A 24,043-nucleotide genomic window follows, 5' to 3' on the forward strand; every position below is an offset into this window, starting at 1 on the left:
AAAAAAAAAAAAAAAAAAAAAAAAAAAAACTATATAAGATGAGTTACATTGGTACTTTGAATCAAATCCCAACTCATTCTATTCTTCCTCTTCTTTTTGAAGAACCTTCTCTTCTTTTCAGCCATGGCTTCTTCCGGCTCCTCAAGCTATATGATCTATCATCCTGAAAATCTAAATATATTTAATATTTTTTCTAGTACCTTTGCGTTAGGTGGAAGCTTAGAGGGCTCTGGGATTGTAGAAAGTAGTCCCCAGGAGACCATAAGTCTCAGACGTGCGAGCTTGCACGGCTTGATAACCAGTTTCACTTTGGAAGGCTTGATAACCAGTTTCACGGAAGGCTTGATAACCCGTTTCACTTTGATTCTCCAGAGGATAATGATATGGCTGAGTGGACCAGCAGCTTTATTTGGTTTGATTATAGAGTTCACCTTGAATCTGTTTGTGCTTAATGGTGGCATCTTTGGATTTCCTTGGAGCATTATTACAGGTCTTCACTCTACCATGCATGTTTCTATGTCATGTCATTTCAAGTGATTCTGCATCAGAGCTTGTAAATTTCAGAAACAGACCAGCCTCCAATCTCAAGCAACTTCATGCTTGAGCATATAAATATATATATATATATATATATGTCTCTCTCTCTTCTCCTAGGTTTTGATATTTTTTGAAATACCCTTTAAATTTCATTTATTTGGAAGTGAGCCTTGGTAGCAGGATTCCTGCAACCTGGGTAGCAGCAAAATTTTATTTGTATTGATATGTGTTTTTCTTTGTGAAGAATCACTCAAGATACCGAAGCCTTACTCTGCTGGTTACCTGTCGATGGTTGCGTTAATGGACGAACGAAGATCTCTAGCAAACTCTTCTTACTTATCTAGTCCTCTATTATTTAAGCTTCCGGTCCATGACAGAAAATTTATCTATCCATTGGACCTTTGCGTGATGGCTTCTAAGGTAGCTTATGAGAATAAAAAATATATCAAACACACGGTTACTACAGAATGGAAGGTAATTAAATTGTATGTATCTTTGTTTGTCATATCTTAAAGAGCCAACTATAGAAATGGTAGTTAAGTCCTACTCTCTCTCTCTCTCTCTCTCTCTCTCTCAAACGCACACATGCCAATAGGAAATTTTGAGTGCTGTACAATAGTTCAAGGACCAAGTTTTCCTAAGGTCATTTAGGCTTCAAATGCACACATGGTATCATTAGGGTTTTTTGGGAAAGGTATTAAAACCTTTAGGGTTTGTGAAGGAAAACTTTGTTCATAATTCTAATTCTGATTTTATAATATGCAGATGCACTTTGTAAAATTCTACAACTGCTGGAATGGTGAGTTCCTATCTGTTTACTTTCGTCCTACTTGGGTTATTTGACGGTTGGTGGAGCCTTCTGGGTCAACAACTATGTGTTCTTCATGATCTAATGAATAAATTTTGATTTACCAAAAAAAAAGTGAAGAAACTTTATTAATTTAAAACTGAATAATATCTTGCAGAGTGTCTACAAAGTAAGGAAACCCAAGCTTTCATATTCTGCGACAAGCGAGAAGATGCCGAGGTGATTGTTGTTGCATTCCGCGGCACTGAACTCTTCAATTTGCGGGATTGGCTAACTGATATTGACCTTTCATGGCTTAAATTGGGAGAAATGGGGAAGGTCCATGTAGGTTTCATGAAGGCTCTTGGCATTCAAGATGAAAAGTGTGCTGATAAAGGTTGGCCAAAAGAGTACACAGGAAAAAAGAAATTAGCATACTACACCATAAGGAAGAAGCTACGAAAATTGGTGAAAGAAAACCCAAACGCCAAGATATTAGTGACTGGGCATAGCTTAGGTGGTGCACTTGCAGTTCTTTTCCCTGCTATACTTGTGTTCCACCAGGATAAATCCATTTTAGATAAACTAGATGGGATTTTCACTTTTGGACAGCCTAGGGTTGGAGATACCAAATTTAGGGATTCCATGGAGAAACAGTTAAATGGGAACCGCAAGAAGTATTACAGGGTGGTTCATAGATACGACATTGTTCCTAGGGTGCCCCTCCATGGGTATTTTATACCTTTTGCCCACTTCGGAGGCTGCATCTATTACAAAAGCTGGTACAAGGCTCAGGTAATTGAGCTGGTCATCTTCATTCATTAATTATATAGTTCTGTCAGTTTACTTTATCAAAAAAAGAAGCTTAGAAGGCAGTGTGGCCTCTACACCTAGACACAAAGACCTCCTTGTCAAAATTGAAAATATCATCAATTGATGATGCTCGTATGGGCTAATTTGTATCACATTGGCTTAGGGGCCATGTTGCCTTTTAGGAAACCATCACCCTTATTTTAAATTCTCTTTTTGTTAGTAACGCTTGTTTTATGTTTACTTTTATGTTACGAAAGAACAGATCTTACCAGAAGAACCAAACAAGAACTACTTCAATCCGTTGCACTTTCCTTCCAAGTACATTAATGCATGGTTGGACTTGTTTAGGGGCTTGATTGCTGGAATCAGACATGGGAAAGATTTTAAGGAGAATAGAATCTCTATTGGGGTAAGGCTGTTTGGGCTCCTCATACCAGGTTTTGCCTCACACAGTCCTAGGGATTATGTGAACGATGCAAGGCTTGGGAACCTGGAATTAATGGAGGACAACATATGAATTTTCATTTTTTTTAAGACAACATATGTCTAGAGAAGGAGTACTATTGCAGATTGAAATATAATTGATGTTGTCTTGTATTTCATCACTATTTAAATAAAATTTGGTTTTCTCAATTGTTGATTATATTGAGGACGGAAAAATATTAAGAGATCTTTTGGAAAACTACTCATAACTTTTCTCAAGCTAATGTGATAGTTGATGTCGTTGTGAAGAAGGTTGCTTGCTCATTGTGTCATTTGTTATGGATCATTGATCATCTAGGCATTGTTGATAGTACTGTCATGTGGGATGCTATTGGCAGATCTAGATTTTTTTTTGCTCTAAGTTCCTTCCTGATTCTTCTCTTTATATATATATATATATATATAGTTTTTCTAGCCAAAATTGAGTAATCTATTTGTTTGATTTTCGGTTCGTATCCCATCTGGGTATGCCTTGGATGTTAATCTTGCACTTTTTTTTTCTGACATTTAGCAAAAAAATTAGAATGGGAAAAAAGGGAGAATTTTCTCGAGCCAATATTGAATCCTTGGATATACTCCAAAAAATTTATAGAAAATTTGGAAATCTAATTAAAATAAGAAACAAATGTACTTACAAAAAGATTTTTCATATGGTTGCTTATAACTACCAAATCAGCATATTATTTGTATTACTCTTGTATCCCCAAAATGTTTTAGAAATGTAAACCAAATACTATATCTAGGGGTGTCAATTCCAAGCCCGACCAAGCTTGATTGATCTTAGACTGGCCCGACCTGATTATTGGTTGCGTCGGGCTTGAGGTTGGCCCATTTAATAATCGGTCGTTCTAGTGCAAGCACTTAGCCCATCGGGTGCCTAACTGGACCGATCAAATATGAGCCCAACTTGAACCAACTCCTTTAAGCCAGACCACTTGGAGGCTTTCAGAGTCCTCAGAAAAAATAAGATGAAGTTGAACCTCTCTAAGTGCGCCTTTAGAGCTACTTCATGTAAATTCGTTGGATTCATAGTCTCGAATAGGGGGATAGGAGGTCACCCGAGAAAGATTCAAGCTATCCAGGATATACCCCCCAAGAAATGTCAGAGAAGTCCAAAGGCTTGTAGGTCGAGTCACTATGCTTAATCGGTTTGTTTCCTGTGCAGGAGATAAATGCCTACCATTCTTTAAGACGCTAAAAAACATCCAGTCTCCTAAAGACTTCCTCTGGAAATCAAATTTCCAAGATGCATTCGAAACACTGAAAGATTATCTTGAGTCACCACCTCTCGTGGTCATCCTAGAGGCAAGAGACAAGCTACACATCTATCTAGCTATGTCACCTATTGCAGTAAGCATAGCCCTGGTTGAAGAACAAAAGAAACAGCAAAGGCTGATCTACTACGCCAGCCATATCTTGTTAAAAGCTGAGACACACTGTAATAGTGCTCACTAATCAACCTTTGAAGAAAATCTGCCACATGTTGAGCACATCTAGCAGGTTGGTCAGCTAGTCTGTAGAACTGAGCTAGTATGACATAGATTACCAACCTAGAACTGACATCAAGGGTTAGGCCCTGGCTAACTTCGTGGCTGAATGCACATTGACCAAATATGAAACAGAATCAGGGAGCATTCCCCTCTTGCGAACATCGATCATGTATATCGACAGGTCGAGAAATGAGACGGGGAGCAAAGATGGCCTAATCCTGATAAGCTCCGAAGGATTCTAGATTCAGTGCGCACTGCGGTTTGGTTTCCCAGTGATAAACAATGAAACCAAATATGAGGTGCTCACAGCTGGACTTCGAGTCCCTCAAGCAGTATTTGCTACCAAGCTACTAGTCTATAGTGACTCGCAGTGGGTCAAGGAAGGGCCAAGCTGGACAGACCCCATCGTCATATACTTAAAAGACAATGTTCTGCTTGAGAATCGAGCTAAAAAACATAAAATCAAGAGACAAGCAATGAACTATATCCTAGAAGAGAATGGAATGTTGTATAAAAGGTCTATTTTTGGACCTCTACTCACATGCCTCAGACTATAGCCGAAGTACATTAAGGTATCCGTGAGAGTCACCTAGGTGGCCAAGCTCCAGCACACAAAGTCCTATAATAAGGTTTTTGTTGATGCAAAATGCAAGAAGATGCAATTAACTATGTTCAAAAGTGCTGGAAGTGCCAGATCCACACCCCAGTACTGCATCAGCCTGCAACTAAGTTGTTATCCATACTTAATCTAATTAGCTTCGCTATATGGGGATGGACTCAGGAAATTCACACGATCCAAGCATAATGTCAAGTTTTTTATTGTTTCAATCGACTACTTCATCAAATGGATCAAGGCTCGGTTAGTTGCCAGGATAATCAACGTGTTCATGGAGAAGTTCTTCAAGGATGACATGATCTACAATTTTGGCATACCAGAGATCCTCCTAAGGACAACGGGAGGTAGATTGATAAATATCACACCTCGCCTCCACTTACCAGAAGGCAAGTGACTGGAGACACCACTGTGTCCCAATCCATCTAGGATCTCCGATGTAGTACTTTAAGGTCACAAAATTATGAAATCCTCATAAATAAAAGTAATCAGTAACATAAACAATTGGTGATCTCTATTGATACTTACCATAATTTCACAAAAGAATGTTTTCACAAATCAGATCATAATTACAATTATGCCCCTAGGACTACATTAGATATATACACGAAAGAATCAAAAGGAAAAATGAATACTATCATTTTCAACATGCCCCAAAGGCACAATCATCTCACACGCAACTAGCCTCATGAGTAACTAGTTCATTAACCCAAAGATCGTCCCCATAAAGAAGTGGCTCCTCAACAACAGTCTCATAATGGTTCCCTGTATCACCATCCAAAAAGAGTGCAACAAATGGGGTGAGCTTTCACGAAGCCCAGAGAGGGGTGGACACATAAGCAATCACAACCATATATGAAATGCAACAAATGTTAATGCTCAACCACACCAATATGAATGTAATTAGACGAATATAATGTCATGATTCAGTTTATTAGCCCACAAGCCTAATCAACAGATTCTAGGTCCATAGTGGGTCTAGTGCTACTACATCCCCAATCACGAACATACATTATGGTCCTCAAGAATACAAGCTAGTTGCGAGTCAGGTGCATACTAGTTCGGTACTTAACATCGTTATCCGGTAAGTCCCAATTAATAATCCTCCATAAAACGACAACATCGAATCTAACATCATATGAAGGGTATACCACTACACCAAAATCCAACCTTCGGTCTCGGATTTTTTCGCAACGCTGGTATCCCCACCTCAGTCATCGAAAATTCCCCCAACCTTAGTCCATCGGACGGTAGGATTAGCTAATACGTATCCCCCTATTGATAAGGGTTGTAGCACCAGGGTTATTCTCCCAACTGGATGCAATCTAAGATGAGACATATCACATCACATCATACTCACACACCCTGTGGCATACAGTGCTAGAACCAAACCTTTGGTTACCCTGTACCTTACACTCACACACTAAGGGCATGTAGTGCTAGAACCAAACCTTCAGCTACCCTACATCCCAATCATCAATACACACTCACACACACCCTGGGCATGTAGTGTCAGAACCTAACCTTTGGCTACCCTACATCTCACTGACCCAACACACACACACACACACACACACACACACACACACACACACACACACGCACACACATCATTATGCATGTTAAATATCCACAATAGTAATAGATTTATAATGTGCAGGAGTTCATGATCACATGCATAGATAAACATATTATAAACACTCCATAAAATTTTCACAACTCCCATTCACCTAAGTTGATCTCGAACTTCAAAAATAAAACACTCTTGTATCACCTCGTATCCTTCTGCTTAGGTTAGGTTAACCTAATCCAAAACATGCATAAATATCATATTTTATTCCTTTAAAACCCTTAAACAAAACCCTATAAAAATTTCCTATTGGAGCCCAGGTCATATATTAAACCAACTGTGACCGGATGATGGTTTAGACCGGCTGGAGCCAACTGGATGATAAATCTGAAGGTGTTCAGAACTGAGTAAAATCCACCAGATGATGTCCCTGGATGATGGGTTCAAGTCAATAAGTTGGGTCAACCTGTTGGCCCAGAACTAAGATTTTCTTCCAATTTGGCTTTCCAATCGTGGCGCCTCCTTCCTACGCTCATCCTACTCATTCTAAAGCATGAAAACTCAGTTTATATGGTGAGGGATTTTGATTCTCACCCCTCCTTGGTTCATCTTAGTGTTTTTCCACAACCTAAGGCACCCACTTTCGTGGCTCTCATATCCATATGTTATGGTGAGTCCATTTGGCTAATTAATGAGTTTTGGCCAAATGGGGTCAATTGCTTGTGGAATAGTGTGGGTCCATCCCCACAGGGCACATGTCCATTAATCCATAAATATGGATGTGTGGACACCCATTGGAGAGATTCCAGAGTATATGGATAGGTAGTCGTGGGACCCACCTCAAAATAACCTCATTTAGGCAGTATTTGCTATCTCTAGGGGGTGCAACTGGTCATCCGGTTAGACCATTTGGTTACCCAAAAATGCCATTTTTTGCTGGATTACTCTCCCAACCTTAGCCCCACTTTCCCGGGGACTTATGTGAGAGTTCTATAGCCTTAGTATAGGCTTGCACAAGATGTTGAAATAAGGAAGAAGTTTCTAAGGTTAGGAATGTTACCCGAGTTTCGTGAGAGGTTTGAATCCCTTCCAATGTTGCAAATACGACCAACAGTGACACGAGGGATCATTCTTTTCCTCCCAGCAGAACACATATGCCAACCAGTAGTCATTGGTACTGGCACTTTCTTGTGATTCACCTACAGCCAGTCACCCAAGAAAAATTTAAGACATGGGTATAACATTCCCCCATCCTTACAAGAAATTTCATACTTGAAATTGAACGTACCATTTTGGGTATTTCTCCTTCATCTCATCTTCACGTTCCTAAGTGCTTCTAGCTCCGAGTGGTTCTTCCACTTGAATAAGACTTAGGAAACAGTTCAGTTATGGAGAATGTGGTCTCTCTTGTTAATGATCACTTCTGGTTGCTCCACATACCTCCAATCAATGTCAAGTTCCAGAGGTACATGTGACAAGACATGAGTTGGATAATGTACTTCTTAAGCATGGAAACATGAAATTCATTGTGAGCTCCTTCCAATGGGATGGCATAGAACTCTGTATGCTACTGCTCCAACTCCGTCTAAAATTTAATAAGGTCCTATATATCAAGGACTTAGCTTTCATTTCTTGCCAAATCACCTCACTCCTCTCATTGGTGATACTTTAAAAAAAAAAATTATCACCAACTTCAAATTCTAGGTGTTTTCGTTTGACATTAGCATAGCTTTTCTGTCTTGATTGATTTGCCTTAATCCTCTCTGATCCCATCCACCTTCTCACAAGTGGCTTGTATTAGTTCAGGATGCAAAATTCTTCTTTCCCTTACTCCATCCCAATACAGAGTTGTTCTCCATTTCACACCATACCTATGGCAGCCTGATAGTTTTTGTTGAAGGAGAACTCTATGAGTGATACATGTTGATCCCAACTCTAGCTCATGTCCAACACACAGGCCCGTAGCATATCTTCTAAAGTCTATATGGTTCTCTCTGACTGCCTATCTGTCTGTGGATGGAATAATGTGCTGAAATTCAGCTGTCTCCCCATTGCTTTCTATAAACATCTCTAGAATTTGGAGGTAAAAGTCAAAAGTCAATTAACGAACTCAAACGGTTAACCTCGGTAAAAAAAATTAATATAGCCCTATCTAATGGAATTGACTAGGAGGCTGAGATCTTAATTGTTCTTAACTAAGGCCGATGGCCGTGGAGGGGGTAACATCTAATGGAAGTTCATCTTATTTTGTTACTTCCCAATGAAATATAACAAATTACTGCACTAACAGCCAACTTGCCAAGAGAGTCACATGGAATGGATTCTGTTTCAAATGGAAGAATAGGTTCTAGGAGAAAGCAAAGTCTTCAACGGATACTCTCCCAAATAGACTTAGAGGATGAACACTTAAAAAAACAAATGCTCACAAGTTTCATAAGAATTCCATAAAAACAACAATTAGGGATAGAGATATTCCTCCGAGTGAGAAATTCTTAGGTGGGAAGACACCTGATCATGGCCCTCTAAGTCATAAAGGAATGCCCAAGAATGACCGAGGAGAACCAAATCATATTATACCAAGGAACAAGAGGAGTCCTAAGCCGAATGAGGTTCCAAAGTAGAGGAAGAGGTAAAAAAACACAAGGATTTTCCATCCATTGATTCCTAATCCCCACTTCCCCTAGGTCTCAACCGGCACCCACTATTAGTTCTTAATTGTTAGCTAGCTTGTACCACTCAATCATGTTCAATATGCTTTAAGTGGGCACCGTTTGTTTCCTTAGAAAAGCATGTCACATATTAATACATTCTACACCAAATTATTTGTAACCCTTACTTTGCTTACACAAACATTTTGCCACTCATTTCTTTGTACAAACGTTAAGAGCCATTAGATGTTATCCCCTCCATGGTTGTCAACCTTAGGTAAGAACAATTAAGATCTCAGCCTCCTAGTCAATTCCATTGGATAGGGCTATATTAATTTTTTTTTTAATGAGGTTAACCGTTTGAGTTCATTAATTGACTTTTGACTTTTATTCTCTTTTATTTAACAATGGATTTTTCAATTTTTATTGATTGGCTTTAACACCCGTATATTTCACATAGCACCTCTACCATCCTTGAGCAAGATGATGGAAGTATATAAAATGTGGTATTTTTTTCTTTGCCTTTTATTTGTAGCATAGGCCTCGGCCAAAAAGGGGCATATTGTAAACACACGATTTTTTCACCCACCCTTGGCAATGATTATTTACAAGACGTGGTTGAGATCTACACTTTTGATTAAAGGAGAGTTCAGCCTTTCGAAATGACTTGGACTCAGCTTAAAAATTCAGACTTGAAAACTCTAATCTAGCCTAAGACCTCTACACGGCCAAACCATGCTCAATCTTGTGGTACCCGATATTAAGACAGTATACGCTGACAAATCAATTCTATGTACTCTCCGATGGTGCAGGAATAACTTAAAAAAGGACTGCCAGAAATTCCCAAGGTGCAATAGGACAACAGTCCTTCCTTGTGAGTTTTGAAAGATTCTGAACCAAAAAAAAGAACTCAACACCCGCACCAATGGATAGTGCTCGGAAAGACGACTCCAATAATATGTGGTGCACACAAATCCGACCATTGGATCTCCCAGGATCACACCTTGAAGCTAGAAGCCCTACGAAGGGAAAGATTAGCATCTTTTTGGCCTAGTAATCTAGGAATTCCCTTCCCACAGGCCCACAAGTTTCTCTCTAGTCAACGAGAATCCCATGATTCCATGAGCTTATAAAATGACCAAAAAGTGCCCACTTTTGTGCAAAGCCACCAGCTATGTGCATCCCGCACTCACGGACCCATGGAAAAATATATTATTTTTAGCGAACCTACAAGATTTCACCATTTTGGGTTCGGATCCCTATAAATATGGGTACTATTAAACATTCCTACACCTTATCCCACCTTTTCACCTACCTTTCCAAGTGTCCCAAAATGTTGGGACAATCCTTTCAGCTCTTATTCTTTTGTCTTTTTCTAGCCCAAACCTCTGTTGAGCTGAAATTCTACCAAAATATTTGCCAGTGCCATCGCTTCAATTTGTGTGCCGAAACAAAAAATCCGTAACCCTTATGAATCCCCTAGGAAGCCTTCGAAAGCTCTAAATAGCCCCATATTCTCCAGAATCACCAAGATTCCTTTATATTCCTTTAGGATCCTGAAACTTTTTCGAAATTCCAAAAGAAATTCTCCGAAGTTGTGAAAGGTCATAATAATGCCAAATTCTCTGAAGAAGGGAAGTGAGTGGTTAAATCCATCTTCGCCTAATCTGAAACACTCATTGAAGTTTGTGTCTGCATTAACAGGAGCTCTCCCCTCTCTACCTGAAATGAGATTCAAGCACAGGTATAATATCTCAGCTTAGTAGGCACAACGTAGACTTTTAATTCATATGTGATAGTGTATATAGCAATGTAACAATTATGTATGCGGCATAAAATTAATTAGGGGAGAATGTTCGCACTAAAACATCTAGTAGGAAGACCAGTTCAAATAGGTGGAGAGGGTGCCTAACACCTTCCCATCTTTGTAGCCTGACAATTACACTTATCTTTGGACCAGACTAACTTTCGAGCCCTTTCCTTATATATCAGGCTCACTCATCAGATCTTAGGTCTTAACCCTAAGTGACGACCCAAATTATAATATTTCCCAATCCCCAATATTTTTCAATCTTTTTTTTATTTTTTTAACGATGTGTATCTAGGCCTTTGTCCTGATTAGTCCTACTGTGTCATACTGACCCCACAACCGCATAGACCAGTTCATACCGGGGTTAAATGAGAACCATTCAACTTTCATCGAAAGCAGTTAAGAACAATAAACACCCCCATGTGAGTGACCTGAGGGAGGTAAGAGGAATCGACCTCAAAATCATGTGCTTCCTAATGTGAAGGTCCCTTGCCAACTCGGCTACCCCCTTAGGTTTCCCCAATATTTTCCAATCATCATTAACATTCCTTTTAAAAAACTCCCAAGGGAAAGAGCCTCTATGAAGTAGCCCCCCATGTGCCTCCAAGCAAGGACATGGCGGTGTGGTGCCTACGGATGATGAAAGAGGGCCAAAGGATCCAATATCCAACTATTACCCTTACAGAGAGACATACACAAAACTGGAGAGAGAAAGAGAAAACAGGGGGAGAAAATAGGCCCCTATCCAGCCAACCCCTAGTTGGAGAAGATCTAAATCCAAGGTTAGGAACCTTGGTCCACCTGGTAAAATTCAAACTTTTTAACCCTAGGTAAACACACATTCTTGAATGGGGCAGCTAGGTTTGATCATGCATACCTAACTATCACATGCAACGAAAGGAAAATATGGCCAAAACACATAAAAGATAGAGGGAGATCAAATCCACATACCTGTATCCAGCTCCTCTACATGGTTAGTATATTGTATGTAAAGCAGACATGCTGATATAACATAGAATAGGCATAGAAAAACCTAGAATCTAGCATTTAACATGTTGGAGAGTATCATACGAAGCAAAATAAAGAAAAGGGGACAAATTGACATACACATGTCCATCTATACTGTATTGTTAGTCTACGGAATGGAAAATAAATATGCTAAGTGGTAGAGAGATTAAGACAAATCTAGTCCTAACATTGATCTCATGGAAATGATAAGAACTACCTCTAGCATGGCATCATGGACATGGAGATTGGAATCATATGATACAACCATTATACATGTCATACACAACAATCGCACAAGTGATATATATATATACAAGTAAGGCAAGAATTCAATCCAAATCAAATACAAGTATATGGTATTTAAATAAAGAGGGAGATGTGAACCATGCATAAAAGAGAAACTGGTTGTAGAAAATTAGCGGTTGAAAAAGAAATAAAATTCGAGAAAGTCAAGTTTAAAAAGACTGAGATAAACAGGTTTTCGGAGAAAAGCTCTGCAAAAAACCAATGGAAGATGCATTTAGGTGACCAATAGTGTGAGAATCTATAGACAAAAATCTCAGTTTGTAGATAGACCAGCAAAATAAATAAATCCAATAATAATAGCAAATTAAATATAAAAAAACTAAAACAATTACAGTAAATACATAAGATTCTAATCTACAAGTTTGGAGAGGAAAAAGTGCAAGATAAGGCACAAAAATCCATGTAATTGAATGCATATAGACACACCATTTTATCGCCCTCGGAGGGCTGTGCAATGATGTGATGGGAACCCCCTGAGTCGCAGAGGGCTCATGTTTTTGTGGTAAAAAATTTCTCTCACCTCAAGTACTGTATTTTTGCTTCCATATTGGCATAGGATGGTTAAAATTGAGTAAAAAATGGTTAATGGCTTTGACATTGTTACACCTATGCCCTAACCTAGTCTAAGTTGAACTGTTGTGGTAGGTCTCGGAACAGGAGTGGAAAGTACCACCAGGTTTTGGCTCACTGCAGCTGAATGCCAAAGGGGGAAGGATGACTCTACTTGCTAGTGCATCTCCTACTTATCCAACTGGAGGGAATTCAAACCCTTCGATCTCAGACGGTAAGTGACCCAACACTTCTACTGTCATACCCCGTTCTCACTGAACCGGGCCAGTGCCCGGGTTAACTCCGGTTAACCCCAAACCTGCCAGGATCATCTGATACTGTATTCTACCACAGCATACACACAACTAATAAAAGCTCATCAGATCAGCGGAAGACTAAGTTTTACCTGTGAATAATCCCGTAATACTTGATACCCAAATTTTGATACAATAGTTATATACATGTGGGCCCGAAGGCATGATATTTACACAATAAAAGTACAATTGACATATCAAGTACATAAAGGAAACCATCAAAATAATCAAAGTACACAGCTCGGCTCGGCATCAAAGGCTGGAGCTCAGCTCGGCATCAAGGGTTGAGCCCAGCTCGCCATCACATGGTAGAGCTCAGCTTGGCCTCAGAAGTGGAGCTCAGCTCGGCATCAGAACTGCGGTCCCGCAGCACAACTCTTGCACGAGCAGTCAATGCCGTGCTCTAACTCCTCAGGGTTCCACCAGTCCTCTTCAAGGAACTCGACTGTGGGACCCACCCTGTGCTCTTCAGATGTATGACCTGTAAAATCATTTAAAAATGGGTGCACACGTGGAATGAGCTCACTAGCTCAGTAAGTAGTAAGATGGACCACACAGCGGTCCACACATCAAAACACAATCATATGCACTACATGCTATGCATTACATTTTAAATCACATCCACCTAAGCAACATTACTAAGTCTTCGTTTTAGTGCTACTACAGCCACAATGCGCGTATACTCCGGGTACGAGCCACGAACTCCATCCCGCGATACGCCCATAGGGCTGTTGGAGAAGGCCTACCGTGAGTACTCGAAAAAGTAAAGACAATGCCGTCCACCGGCTCTCAACAGAAAAGTAAATGATTAAAATTAAAGGTGCTGACTCCAGCAATTTAAAAGTAGTACGATTGGCCCTCTTGAATGTACCACCGGGGTTGCCGACTGTCCTAATGACCCGTCAGGCGTTATGTCTAACCGCCACAGTGACCCGACAACCGCGACCACTGCTTCCCTCCAAATGATAACCCAACACCTTAACCCCTGTTGGGAAGGGTCATAGCACGGGACGGTGAAATCCTAAACCGCATGCTCCTATATGACAATAGTACGATTGCATAGTGCCTCAGCGTCCCATACCACGAGCCACCAATGCACTCGTTTCCAAGCCGACTACGGCATCTAGTCTATCAATGCATCATGCACAATGATGTCAACACTCAATCACATAAGCATCTCATCACTTGGCATTTAGAAAGTAAACATAGCACTCATGTATAACAATGTGAGGATGACTAATCTACATAGCATATTCATGATGGCATGACTAGACTAGATACAAGTAAATGAATGCCAAACAATGCCTTGAAACAAGGTCAAACGTCCTCTCCCCACTTAGCTGTAGTGTACAAGGATTCCTGTTCGGTACGGGTGAGATCCGGTGCGAAACGGGTAGGATTTGGTGAACCTAACATAATTGAGCGAGGTTAGTACTTCACCATTTTAGGATCAAAATTAATGAGATCTGATGACAAAATCATGTTTAGAACGTTAAAAGAAGGTCGCACGTCCGATTTGGGTCCAATCGGACGTAAGAATCACCTTCGGGGCCACACAGGTGGGTAAGACAGGTGGGTTGTCTGGCCCACCAGTTCTACCCACTGGTCTTGACCGGCGGGTAGGGGCCCACCGGTTGGCCCGTCGGTCTGGCCTGTCGGTTGGGCCAGGGGGCCCTGCTAAGACCGACGGGCAGGGTGGCCCGACGGTTAGCCCGCCGGTTGGGCCCGCCGGTTGTGCCCGAAGGCCCTACCCTCTTAGGTGGGTGCCCACAGGCGGGCCAGATGGCCCACCGGTTCCACCCACCGGTCTTGGCGGGAAACTGTTGTTTCTTCCCAACTTCCTCCATTCTTTGGGGATTCAAATGGGGCTTTTTCCAACCCATTCTTCACACCTTCAAGGTCTTATAGGATGGTTCTAACCTAGATCTAGGTTAGATTCAAGGGATGGGAAACCATCTTACCTTCTTTGCTCAAGAACAACTTCAAACCCTCCAAATCACTTCGAACCCACAATGCTTCTTCCACCTTGTCAATACCTCTTCAAATCCTTCAAGATCAACACATAAATCATCTATTAAACCTTAGATTCGTCATTTCAAAGGGGATTTACAAGATCTCAAGAAACCTTACTCGAATCAAGGGTTTAAACTTGGGCATGGTGAATGTTTAAGGAACCCTACTTTGCTTATCTCCAAATGTAGATCTAGAGTTGAAGATCACTCTTCCGGCGCCAGAATGGGAAGATCAAGCTTCGGCGCCACTGAAATCCTTCTCTTCTTCCTCTTCCTTCTCTTCCCTTCTTCTTCCCTTTCTTTTCTCTCTCCTCTTTACTATCCTCACCAACGTACGGGTGTCATAAATGAAAAGAAAAGAAATTCATAAATGCTATATATATACTTCCTAAATAACTAAATAGTGCACATGGATGGGTCACTCAGGTGGGTGGGTGCGCCCATCTGAGGGCCAAAACTTGGGATTTTGACAGAGTTCGGGCCTGGCGCGAACCCCACCCTAGCGTGCATGTAGTATACGTATATACCTTAATATACGGCTACAATACCTGCTTTATCCGTACATGGCCTTATGGTAGGTGCATGTACACGGCTTGGGCACTCCCATCTCTTCTGGCACTGGCTCGGACTTGTCAAGCCAGCCGGTGTTTAAGGTCACCCTTACCATCATAGCCCATAAGGAACCCGCTCTGACTCCCACTGGTTCGGTTCCTGCATGGCTAAACCTGGTCAACCGCGTAATCAGACCGGGTTTAAGAAGTTGGGTATTACATCTACACTTAAATCCTGACACCCACCAAAACTACCAGAATACCATACTTCACACCTAGGCAACCACCTATGGGAGACCAACTAGAGGGTAGCAAGCAGTTAAGACACCTAACTGTCTTGACCATCGAAAATCAGGCCTGGATCCGATGGCTGAATCCGATGGCTACTTCTGCTGTCTAATGGGCTCTGATGCCCGTGGGTCTCACCACCTGTACCTTGAACAATCCCGGATGATCCCGTATACTATCCCACACTTTCTTCATGACTTGTACTTCGTATGAGTCCAAGAAGATGGGCCCGCATATCCCGGATCATGAGATAACCTATTTGGACTGACTAAGGGCCAACCAAACAGACCTTAGTGTGAGACTTACTACATAAGTGAGAAATGAGATTCAATTCTCATTTTCTCACTTGTACAAATTGTGGGAGAGGGAAGGAAGAAGAGAGAAAGGAAGCTCACTTTGCTCCCAGCTACGTGCACCCTAATCAGAAATCTCATCGGAGGTAGGTTCTACATCTCCTACCACTCTCTTTCTCTTCACTTTGACCTAACTAAGTTGGACAAAAAGGTGAACTATGAACCCAGACCTCCTGGAGCTTGAGGAATGACAATTTCACCTCCCTGGTGTAATTGCCGAGCTCAAACCAAGTCCGATGAGCTCCGGTAACACTTGTGACCAAATGACAACCTAAGGATTTCTTTAGCTTAAAAAGAAGGTAGGACCACCCTCTACAAACTCCACGGAACAAATCCCAGTGATCAGGCCCGAGTTGAAAAGCCCCAAATAACATGGGCACTTTTTGTGTTCCCATTGGAAACACCTGGGCCTAAATCCAGTGGGTTGTTTTCGGTGAACAGGAAGCTCTTGTGAGCTCTCTACCAGTGCCACCGAATTCACATCTAAAGAATCCGGTGGAATTCACCTGTTTTCAGTGATGTGAATCTGGTGGCACCCTGAACTATCAAGGTTTGACAGTGCCCGTACCCTTTTGGGGTAACCTCTGTGGGCCCCTTTCAATATTCCCAACACGCATTGATGTTCGATTACCTTTGTGCCTAGGACAGAGATATGCACTTACCCCGAGGCCGGTAGTGAGTGAAACAACCGGTTGACACAATTAGAAACCAATTGACAGAACACAAATAAGGTGAGGGACGGTTGACTTTTGTTTTTGGATTGTTTAATTTTTTTAGAACTGCTCACATGTGTTAGGATTTTCACATTATTATTTAATTGCTTAAATGATTATGATGCTCCATAACATGTTCTATTATTTTATAGTATATTGTTGTTGGAATTGGAATTGATATGAAAAGTATGTTATGAGACGGAATCCGGTGTGGCCGAGGTGGTTCCTGTACCGAGATTGTCGTATGGATGATGCTTTTATTATATTATGAGATGGAATCCCTTGTGGCCGAGGTGGTTCCGACACCGTGATTGCCGTATGATTGTTGTATTCATGCATTGATTATGTGCATTAGATTAGATGTAGTCACGGATTATACTTTGTGGCCGATGGTAATTCTGGTGTTGCGTAGTCCATACTCAACTGCTTTGTATGCTAGAATAGGTATATAATCGTGGGTTACACTTTGTGGCCAATGGTATTCCGGTATCGTGTACCTCAGGACTATACTTGGAAATGGACCCGCTTCGTGGCCGATGGTAATTCTAGTGTCGCATGGTCTATACTAATTGTATCATTATGAAAGGCATGTAGGATATTGTGGTTAGATGACATTCCCCATACTACATCCCCTTTCTAACAGGGGGTAAGTGTTGGATAACCCAATGGTGATATGTTCGATGAACCTTTTTGAAATGCCACACCTGCAGTACGATGTGATTGTTGTCAGAGGTGGGAATTAGTCTGGTGTGGCTGATGGTAATTCTGGTGATGTGACTGCCAGGAGGGGGTTATCAGGGGTTTGCTAGGTGAACGACGATCGCATTCTGGGACCGGTAGGCTCCTAATCATAATTAGGATTTGTGTTGCTGGGTGACTGATGTGTGAGTGTCAAGACCATGGATACAGCCTAATGTGTCATAGTAGCACTTACCAGATGTAGTTGTATTGTTAGGTGATTAATAACCAAATGGATTGCATCATTCGCATCATGGACTATATGTTTAATTCTTGTATTCATGTCATCATGGAATATTATAGATGTGAATGCTTGTGCCTGGTTGTGTATGATCACTGAGCAAGTTGGAATCTCACCCCACGCATATGCTACTTCTTAGATGATAATGCAGGTACAGTAGTGTTGTTGGGTGGTGATTCAACCTCATCGAGGCCTGACTATGGTGTAGGTGACTGGTGGATGCCAGAAGCCGAAGAACATGATCAGGATTGTGGTTGTGACTACTGTGCATACACGGCACCATGAGATGCCTAGACCTCTTTTGATTATTCTGATATTGACCTAATGATTTGTATGCTTTTGGGCTTATTATGTATAAGTCTTAAATTATTGCAATGGAATAACTTGGTTATATATATATATATATATGATATCATTAGATGTTTTTCCCATTTTTATTATGATTCCGCTATTATACTCTGATTCGGCTACTATTGGTTGGGTTTGTGTTGTGAGATTATGAATGTTAAGGTACTGCTATCAAAGATCCTGGTAGGTTGGTAAGACGGGTAAGCATCTTACTCACACCACTGATATTCCTAATGGTAAGTTGGGTTTACTAAAAGTGGGGTGTGATAGACATGCCTAAGATTAACCAAGATCACCCAGCTGACCACAAATCGATCACAAATTGAGTAAAAAACACAATTGGACCAAACCCCCTAAGTCAACTCGAGCCAGATTTGTACTGATTCAGGCCAATGTCGAGTGCCCTCTAGCCTATGCCATTTGCACCCAGGCTCGTCGGCCAAATGACATATATGTCAAGCAGAATGCACATTATGTCAGGATCTGCGATTTTATAGGGATTTGATGAATCTTTCACCATATCTCGACCAAATCTCGTACCTTCACACCTAAAGGAGGTGCCTAGACACACACGAAGACTCTAAGACACTTAGAAGACTATAGAAATATATATTATAATTTTCCACACACAATGGGAATATACACTTCCCACAAATAGGCCCAAATATCTTGTTAAGCAAGGAAGGAGATCACACCCTCATTTGGAAGCTTCTTGCACTTGCCTTAGTGGTCAAGGAGCCTCCCCAACTGTATATATATGACCCCTCCCACGTTTTGGGGATCCCATATGAATATACGTATCTCATGTACTTGACAAGGGTCCAAGCTGCCTAAATTCGTGCATTGGAATCATAAGGAATTGTTATTGTTCTTAACAAGAGTTTGAGCTTGTACTGACTACACTTGAGCACATACCCTTCTAACCACCTAGCTTCTTTAATAAAATTTGTAGGAGGGTAAGTCCTATTTATTCCCTTTTTACAGATCTTCATTTTGAGTTTTGTGTACTCATTTATTGTACTTCTACTAAGCACAACTCACTATTGTCCCTAGTAGAGCAGTAGCGAAGTGCAACTAGTTATATTACTTTACGTAGAGTTTTTACAAAATATCACATTCAAATTTATATATTAGATTGTAATCTAGCTACTATATAAATTTCATAATTTTCTAATTTACTTACTATTTCTTGGATTATTTTCTTTGCTGGTCAGTGCGAAATTTGAGAATTTCTTTTAATGGAATCTCGAATTGCAAGCCTACTAAATGCATTTTCCCGAGGTTTTTTTGCCAAATATTTCTATTTTAATTTTTTTTGTTTATCTTGACTCCTTATATTTAACCTTATTTTATCATAATTGTTTTATTTTATTTCACTTTTATGTCGACAGATTTCTCATTGTTATCACCATTTTTAGCATATTTTGTATATTACATCTTTCTTTTCAACTAATTGCTCAATATTTTTCTTGTTTGCATGCAATGACCCCCAACCCCATGTTCAAACTCCACTTACACCATGCTTCATGAGACGAATGTTAAGGCTAATCCTATCTTTACTTTCTACACTATGCATGCTTGCTTTACATTCTATATACTAACCGTACAAAGCAGCTGGATACTGGTACACGGATTTGAACTTTCTTTACATTTTTTTCCGTGTTTTCTCTTTAATTCAAATGCGATAACAATGCTTTTGTACACTCAAAACTTAGACAGCTCATTCGATAATTTATGTGTAGACCTAGGGCTGAAGTCCAATTTTCATCAAATTGACCGAGGTTCCAAACCCCTTCCTTAGACCATAACCTAACACGAACCTAACCCATGGTTAAACAGTTTGGATGGAGTTATTTTTCTTTCAATTTCAATCAGATGGATCATAGACTCTAATTTAGGTGGTGACTCCTATTCAATAGAGAATGTTGGACCAAAATGCCACCCCTTTTGCAAAGTAAAGGTAAAGGAGAGGAAAAGGAGGTCCAGGGAATCCTGTGTTCCATACTAAGGACAATAGTGAGTTGTGCACAGTTGAAAAATGATACCTTGGCACACATAAGTCGAAATGAGAAACTGTAATATGGAAATAAAAGAATACTTACCCCTCTACAAGTTTTGTGAAGGGTGTTTAATGGTTGGAAGATTGAGGGCTTAGATAATCTCAAGTGTAAATCAAAACTGGTGTGGTGTGTAGCAAAACAGCTCTAAGGTGTGATTCCAGTGCGCGTATATAATAACGACTTGTACTGCGTGAGATCCTCCAAAGAGTGGGAAGGGTTTGAAATTTATAGTCTTAGGACCTCTTGTTCAACCAAGGTAGGTGTTGAATGCTTCCATATATAGTGTGATCTTCTTTCCTTATTGGAGAGAGATTTGGTGGTTTTTATGGGAAGAATATTTCCCAATGGGTTTCCAAATGTTCACATTTGTCGCATGGATTTTCTAGAGTTCTAGGTGTCCTAGGAGTCTTAGAGTGTGCCTATATGAGTGCCTTGGGGGGCAAGTAGGAGATTTAGCTAAGACATGGCCAAAGATTCACTAAATCCCTACAAAATCGTAGATTTGACACAAAATGCATTCTGGTTGTCGTAATTTGAATTTTCCGACATCGGCTTGGATGCAAATTGTGTCAGCCAAAATGTATCCAACGCTGGCCTAAGTCAGCGTGAGTCTGGCTTGGGTTAACTTAGTGTGTCTGGTCCAATTAGTTTTTTTGCTCAATTTAGGACGAATCTGTAGTTTCTTGACTGGTCTTGGTCAATTTTAACTGTGTCAAAACCATTTCCAATTTTGAAAACATATTTTCTCAATTTATTAACCTTTCTATGCCGGTACGGAAGCAAGAATACTCTATCTAGGCCAAGAAGAGATCTCGACTATAAATACAAGATCAGTGTGCATCTTAAAGGGGTCTGACTCGTCATTGCTTAGCCCTTCCAAGGGTGAAAAAAAATTTGGTGTCTACACTCAACCTAGAGCAAGGAACAATTATAATGAATAAGTAATTGAGGATTTTTACCTAACAAGGAGTGTGCCACTACCCTTGTATGAGTGCAAAATGATGAGTGATAATGCACTTTAAGTCTCCTTGAACTCTTACATTGATGATGATAAATTGGTAAAAAGATGTGGAGAACAACACTTGAGATTGCTTGAAGGAACTCGGAGTTTGGAGCAATAAATCTCAATAATGAAACCTAAATTGATTTGGAGGCTCATTTGAATACTTGTTAATGATTGTTGTTGGTTGCCTTCAATGGTGAATAATGCTCCCATGAATAAGCCTCTTAAATTTCTCAAAATTCTTGACAAATTACAATGGATAGTTTTCTGACCAACTGGCTCACTGGTAAGGTATTAGTTGGGGAAAATATAGGTGTAGGAGCTGATTGGGGGGTGGGGGAACCAGCTTACCCATTGCACATTATCAAATTGGATCTAGTGACCAAAAATGAAGTTTTGGAAATCTTCCTGAGAACTTTTATTTAAGCTCAACAGTAACTAGCTCGTCGATGGATAAGCCGGTGGCTCCCGAGAGCTGAATGATCTGAAGAATCCAGATGCATATTGGCTTGCCTGTGGATGAATCGGTTCATCCAACTCCTCTGTTTCAAGCATCCGGTTGCTTTAGGTTTCACCTATAAACTTTATGTGTTTGGGTATTTTTGCTAATGAACTTCCAACATATTTTAGGTCATTTCTAAGGGTTTTTGGGCATCTCCTAAGGTCTATCTAAGTTTAGAATAGATCTGAGAACGTTATGTTCTGCAAGGTGCAATGTGATATGTACGAGCCTAAATGCCTAAGTAAAATCTTCACTCTCATATGCCTTCAATTCTTCAGTCTTTAACTTCAGTTGAATAGTCCTTGAGCTTTGAATTCTTCACAACTTAAGGTCTTTATAAGTTGTGCAATATATCACCTTGCCTCTTCACTTGATTTCTCTATAACTTGAAGATAATGGTTAATACCTTCATTGTTTGTTAACCTAGGAGCGTGAACATTTCCCCAAATTAGAAGATTTTCAAAGGGCAAAGATTCAACTGATGATTGATATCAACATTCTTTTTGGTCATTTCTAAGGGTTGTTTTCCATCTCATAAGGTTTATCTAAGTTTAGAAAAGATATGAAAACGCTATGCTATGTAAGGTGCAATGTGATATGTACGAGCCCAAGTGCCTAAGTAAAATCTTCACTCTCATAGGTCTTCAATTCTTCGGTCTTTAACTTCAATCTTGAATAGTCCTTGAGCTTTGAATTGTTTACAACTTGAGGTCTTCATAAGGTGTGCAGTATATCACCTTGCCTCTTCACTTGATTTCTCTACAACTTGAAGACAATGGTTAATACCTTCGTTGTTTGTTATCATCAAAACCAACATAGGAGTGTGGGCATTTCCCCAATAGAAAATTTTCAAAGGGCAAAGATTCAAGTGATGATTGATATCAACATTATTTTCATTCATTTAATAATTAGAATTTAAATTCACTCCAATCATTAGGCTTCTTCATAGGTCTTCATACATCTCTTAATCTTTAGCATTAGGTTTTCTCTAAAAGAAATACTTAATTTATCTTAGACAGTTGGAATGATTTGTAGAAGTGCTTACTAATTTCTTTGTATGGATGATTATTTACTAACTTTGTACTGCTGATGTGTGTAGATTACTTGCACTAAGCATAATAGATTGAGTGACAAAAGCACTTTAGCTTAAGAATCATGATAGGACAAATCATGAACAACATATAGTCTAAGGCATAGCATCTTGCATTTTATATTTGGCCTCATAGATCATGAGTCTATCTCTTTTTCTATATGTAAAATGAACCATGGCCTTTATAGGCTCTTGAGTCTTGAAAAGAACACTTGGCCTATATATAAGTCCATCTATGATTGAAGGGATTAAAGGTGCGACGAAACTGATACAATGGTTCGGTAGTGATAGAGGTTCAAATGTGTGCTTAAACTTATACGATAGTTTGACAGTTTTTTTTTTTTTTTTTTTTTTTTTTTTTGTTAATCAAGGTGTTCGGGCCAGCTTTCGCGCACCACGACTAATTCTCGGGTACGGTTTCAAAGGTGGCCAACTACTCTTAGTACTCAATGCAGGGCAAACTTGGAATGGGATGCAGTCAATTGATATTGGTCAAATTTGGACTACAAGCACAAAATAGAGTAAAGATTCCAACTACCATTGGCACTCAAGGCCGAGTAGGCTTGAAACAAAATATAGTCAATTGACATTGGTCAGACTTGGACAATATATATAAAAGAGGGTAAAGGTGTTCATCTACTCTTGGAACTCAAGGTCGTGCAGATTTGGAATAGAATGTAGTCAATCTAAATTGGTCAAACTTGGACTATAAGTATGAAAAAGGGTAAGATTGTTCAACTACTCTCGGCATTCAAGGTTGGGCAAAATTGGAATAGAATGCAATTAATTGACCAAACTTGTTGACCACAAACATGAAAGAGCGTAAAGGTGTTCAATTGTTCCTGGCACTCAAAGCTGGGCAAACTTGGAATGTGTCAGCAAAAATAACCCTTTTCCCACCTGAGTGCAAGTTAACAGAGATCCACAATGATAGCTAAAATATGTATCAAATAATAATACTGAGACAAATCAACCCAAACTACAAAAACATACATCAATTTTAGCGTGCAAAACCGTTCCAAGACAAAAGGAGAAAAAGAATTAGACCTCATCTAGGTAAAACTTCCACTATAATAATAATGAGCTTATAAGATCTTTTATTTAGACAATATAGAGGCTACCAAAACATCAAGAGAAAAATCCCCTCTTAGATTACGAAGAAACTAACCAAACAATAGTGGATTCACAAGTTTATCAATACTCTCACCTCAAAACC

At 40.0% G+C, this 24,043-nt stretch overlaps 2 protein-coding genes across 3 annotated transcripts in view; both read left to right on the forward strand.

The window, feature by feature from the left end:
* Nucleotides 1-24,043, forward strand: part of LOC122092396 — a 114,025-nt gene that overhangs the window by 66,715 nt on the left and 23,267 nt on the right. The window lies entirely within an intron of this gene.
* On the forward strand, nt 83-2,770 carry LOC122092411 (triacylglycerol lipase OBL1-like). 2 transcript variants are annotated; one of them, XM_042662727.1, is made up of 5 exons: nt 83-490; nt 782-1,011; nt 1,303-1,336; nt 1,503-2,119; nt 2,400-2,770. In XM_042662727.1, the coding sequence occupies exons 1-5, from the start codon at nt 124-126 to the stop codon at nt 2,652-2,654; spliced, it is 1,503 nt and encodes a 500-aa protein (XP_042518661.1). In that variant the 5' UTR covers nt 83-123; the 3' UTR covers nt 2,655-2,770. The 2 variants fall into 2 exon arrangements, with proteins under 2 accessions (XP_042518661.1, XP_042518669.1); XM_042662735.1 differs by having other exon boundaries at nt 2,395-2,582.

This window comes from Macadamia integrifolia, chromosome 2, assembly GCF_013358625.1.
Source record: "Macadamia integrifolia cultivar HAES 741 chromosome 2, SCU_Mint_v3, whole genome shotgun sequence".
In the NCBI taxonomy this organism is placed as follows: Eukaryota; Viridiplantae; Streptophyta; class Magnoliopsida; order Proteales; family Proteaceae; genus Macadamia; species Macadamia integrifolia.